This window comes from Squalius cephalus (assembly GCF_949319135.1).
Source record: "Squalius cephalus genome assembly, chromosome: 12".
Taxonomy (NCBI): Eukaryota; Metazoa; Chordata; class Actinopteri; order Cypriniformes; family Leuciscidae; genus Squalius; species Squalius cephalus.
The window spans coordinates 19,041,882-19,046,233 of record NC_137133.1 but is presented as its reverse complement, the minus strand read 5'-3'; the positions used below and the strand labels follow the sequence as shown (position 1 = coordinate 19,046,233).

Sequence of the window (4,352 nt, the reverse complement as noted above, 5' to 3'; positions counted from 1 at the left end):
AAAAGTCTAAATGTCTTTGGGGTTGTGATATCTGTAACTCAGCAAGCATCATAAGGGCTTTTTCATTAGAAAACATGTTGGGAAGATTTATTTACCTTATTATCTTCACATCTAACCAATCGTGTTCTAATACTCGCATAATAAAAGATCGGAACTTACACACATCTCAGTTCGCAGATGCTGATGCCAACATTCACCTCCATCCTCCCCACCACCAGGATGGTCCCTTCCCATACATCCCCGGGGATCGGCTGAGCCCCTGCCTTCGTCTTCCGGCAGGAAATGCAGATTTCGTGAACCTCGGATTACTACGCCAAATAACTTTATAAATACTTGCTTGCTGGGCTGTTAATAAATGTATGCTTTGTTACGCTATTTTACCTCCCGAGTCTTTCTGGTAGAACTCAATGTTATTTTATCCTCCAGCTATTGACAAAAGAGAATTGGTAACAGCCCCCAAAATTTGCTATATACAATTTGCATTTTCCATTACTTGCAGTGTTGTGTCTTAAAAAAAAAAATCAGTTGATAGTGACGTTAATTGTGACAGGCAAATTTTAATACATTTCGCCAATTTAATAAGTTCGCTTACAAGTACACTGAATTATTTTGAACTTTGAACCAATTTATATATACTAAAATACCCTAACCTTGTTTCAGCCAAATGTATTAGTTTTCTAGTTTTTTTCAGTGACAAGTTTTCTATTATATTTATGGTTTGGTTCAAACCTTACATTTTGATTTGATATTAATCAAAAATATTTCTTATCCTAAGACAAAATCTTTCATACAAAGAAAAAAGTTTATTTATTATAAAGACCATATACCATACTAAAAGAATATATTTTCTTTAGACATAAGGCAAAATGTTACTTAATTAAGGCAGATATAATAACTGTTTGACTTTTCAAAGCTTAATTTCACCATAACATTAAATTAGCTATTCTATTAAAAAACAATTTTCACTTAGGATTAAACTAAAAATATTTTGTCCATCAATGTTTTATAATAGTTTACTTCAAAAGACCTTAATGTTTATTGTGATGTCTTTTTAAAATATGCATCATATTTTCTATATACTATAAAAAAAATAAAAAAAAATACAATATTTTTCAGAAAACCTCAACTCTCAAGTGAAAATACTATTCAAACTACCCTTAATTTTTAATTTCAAGACCAGAAACCATGATTTTCAATTGGAGCAATATAAAAAATGCACTTTAAATAATACTAGACAGTCATTTAACTTTTTTCAGTCTTCTCTATTGTTACACTTTTGTGTTATTGCCTCCTTAAGATGAATCGCTTTGTTTTATTCCTCATTCGTAAGTCGCTTTGGATAAAGGTGTCTGCTAAATGAAAACGCAATTGCCATTTTAACTATGTAAATGTTAATATGTATAAGCTTACTATTAGCATTGTGCAAGGAACAGGGTGAAAATAAGACTTTATTGATCAATTGATTGATTGATTTGAGTGAAATAAAAAAAAATTGGTGCATTACTGCCACTTGTGTTCATTTCAGCTGCAAACTGTACATATTTTTTTGGTGTTTTGCAAAATTGTAGGCAAAGTCAAGTTTTTCCAGTGAGACCAGGTTAAACATATTCCATGAACACCAAAGTCATTCGTGTTTCAAACCAGGACTTATTTGGCATTCCTTTTGAGAATGACAATACAAATAAAAGTTAACAGAAAAATAATGAAGTCTTTCAACCAAGAAGAGTTTCTCATTAAAAAGGACAGCACAAAAGAAACAAAAAATATTACTCATAGGGGCTAATTAAATAATTCTACTTCCACATATCAGTCCCTTGCTTATTGTTATGCAGTTGCACGAGCCTCCTTTTGAAAAGTTACTGAAATTATCATTAAAACAGCAAGACTTCACTGTTTTGTTCTTTTTATAGCGTAACTTTGTGATTTCCCCACTCCTGGTGGAATCTCGCCTTGTCTCCTGAGAACCTCCGCTGCTCCACTTACCAGGAAACTCTTTCTAGAAAGAACCCCATGTAGCCAGTTATTATGCAAACTGTGGAAATAGCTTTGAGGCATCTTAGATAGCGGGCAGGGAGGGGCGCTTTCCCACACACCGCGCTGGCTCTCGTGAAGCCCTGTAGGCAAAGATGTCCTAAAGAGGAATGGCTCAGGGTGGAGTCAGCATGAATGTCCCCTTCGAGACTTCTCCGAACGCACAAGAATGAAGTGGTGGGAGTGGAATAATGTCCATGATCATGTGCCTGACACCTGATCTTCAACTTTACTGTGCATGAAAAAAAAAAAAAAAACTCAACTGTCTGCTTGATAGAGGGCCTGCAGTCTTCCTCTGTCCATTCGATAGCGACAAACACGTGTTCGCACATTAGCGAAATTTCAGGGAAGTTTTACACCTTTAAAAAAAAGGTCCATTATGGATTATGCAGGTGAGGTTACTGCTCTCATCCGGTGAGGGCTTTCGATTGTGGATTATACACTTCGGTTTTGTCAGCTTGCCCATCAGACTTTGCTTAATGATGAAACATTAAAATCATTGTTCTAGAAAGAAGCTAATTACTATGGACCACAGGATTTACCTGATTTGGTGGATGGAACATGGAGAGAGGCCATTCTCCAGGGTTTGAAGTACACTTGCCCCAGGGAGATGTCGTCGTTCCACCTGCCACCCACCATGGATGAGGAGCCTGAGCCCACCAAAGACCGGGAGACCCAGCTGATACCCGTCACCAGCACAGAGCCAAAGCCAGCAGCCTCGTCCGTCCAGGAAGAGAAGCCTGAGGTTCCGTCTGACCAGGTGTGTGAGCCGGCCATCACATCAAAGCCACTGGGGTCAAAGTGGAACTGGAAGAGGAGGAGTGGTTAATCGACCCTGCCCACCCACAGACCTTCTGCACCACTAGTCCCTTCCTGCATAAATGTTTGTTCATTGCAGCTGATACCATCCAGTACAGTGTTATATTTGTCACCAACATGTCAACTGTTGTCCCTTCGACTCCACCGTGCTTCTTCATCCCACCGGCTCCACCTGGGTCAGTTGGCGCCGCACATTCACCACGACTTCCAGGCTGTCTGCTGCACTCCATCGCTCCACCAATTTAACGATCAGGCTCCTCAATCCCTCAAGCTCCACTGCGGTCCTCATTCACACCGGCGACGCCTCAGTCCTCCACCCGCCTGGCTCCACCTCGGTCGCTCGTCGCTGGGACTCCGTCTTGGTCTCCAACTTGGTCTCCTGGTCCATCAGACGTCGCCTGGACCTCACCATCTCCCTGCGTCACCCTGCAAGTTTCCATCAGTTCCGTCATGGGTCACCTTCCTCCTGGCTGCCTCCCGTTTCGCTCGTAACTCTCGACTGGGAGAAGCTCCTCCATGGCTTCTCCCACCGTCCTTTCCTCCATTTGGGTTCTGTCATGTTTTGCTTTTGTTTTGGTTTCGTTTTCATGTTGGACTTTCTGTTACCTGTTTTCCAGTGTTCCTTTGTTCTATTTTTCCCACCACTAATTAGATGTCATGTTGTCAGTTGTCATTTAACGATCACACCTGTCTGTATTTAGTTCATTATCATTGTGTATTGAAGTTCCTCTGTTTCCCACATTCAGTGTCCGATATTGTTTGTGCTATGCACGTTGTTGCATTGTGTTTGCTCATTGGATTAATCTGTTTTGGCTTTATTTTTTAAAGTACTCAGTTATTTTGAACTACCTTCATTTCCCTTCATCATCCTTGGGCACTAAACATTACAGCAATGCAGCTTACCTGGCCAAAATGACTTGCTGCCGAAATACGGCACAGGGCTCCACCTATAGGCCCGCAGCCAACATTCAAACAGTACGCATAACACCAAGCTGTGACCATACGTAAAATATTGAAAAATCTCCCACCCTGTAGAGCTGTCTGAGATGGAGAGGTCGCTTACCTGTAATTACTCCATGATTTGCTGCCCTCATTGGGAACGCAGCCAGCTTTTCTATACTTTTATGAGGATTTTGTGTGTTTCTTGTGGTCGTCATGTTGCAATTAAAACTGTCTCTGAGCTTTGGGTGGCAAAGGCGCTGAGACAGACACAACTCGAAAGGAACGTCTCGCTGCAGGCACCATGAAAAGCATGGGATGAGAAAAGCACAGTTAATTACGCTTGACAGGTAACTATTAAATGGGATTTCTGTCCAGGCCTTGGAGGTCTCTCTGTTGTAAATGAAAACATACACATATAATGCCCACTGAGACATAAAGGGTGTAATTACCTCACAGTGATGCTGCTGGGCTGATACCTGGGCTGGCCATGTATATGAGCGCACAATCAATTCCCCCTTTTGTCTGTCTTCTGTCTTTATTAGTTGTTTGCTGTAACAGGT

General features: G+C 40.7%; 1 protein-coding gene across 1 annotated transcript; it reads left to right on the top strand.

The window, feature by feature from the left end:
* The first annotated feature begins 2,270 nt into the window (after window positions 1-2,270).
* On the top strand, window positions 2,271-3,997 carry LOC307168798 (uncharacterized protein). The gene is made up of 2 exons (XM_079889042.1): window positions 2,271-2,423; window positions 2,540-3,997. The coding sequence occupies exons 1-2, from the start codon at window positions 2,418-2,420 to the stop codon at window positions 2,858-2,860; spliced, it is 327 nt and encodes a 108-aa protein (XP_079745168.1). The 5' UTR covers window positions 2,271-2,417; the 3' UTR covers window positions 2,861-3,997.
* The last annotated feature ends 355 nt before the right edge of the window (window positions 3,998-4,352 follow it).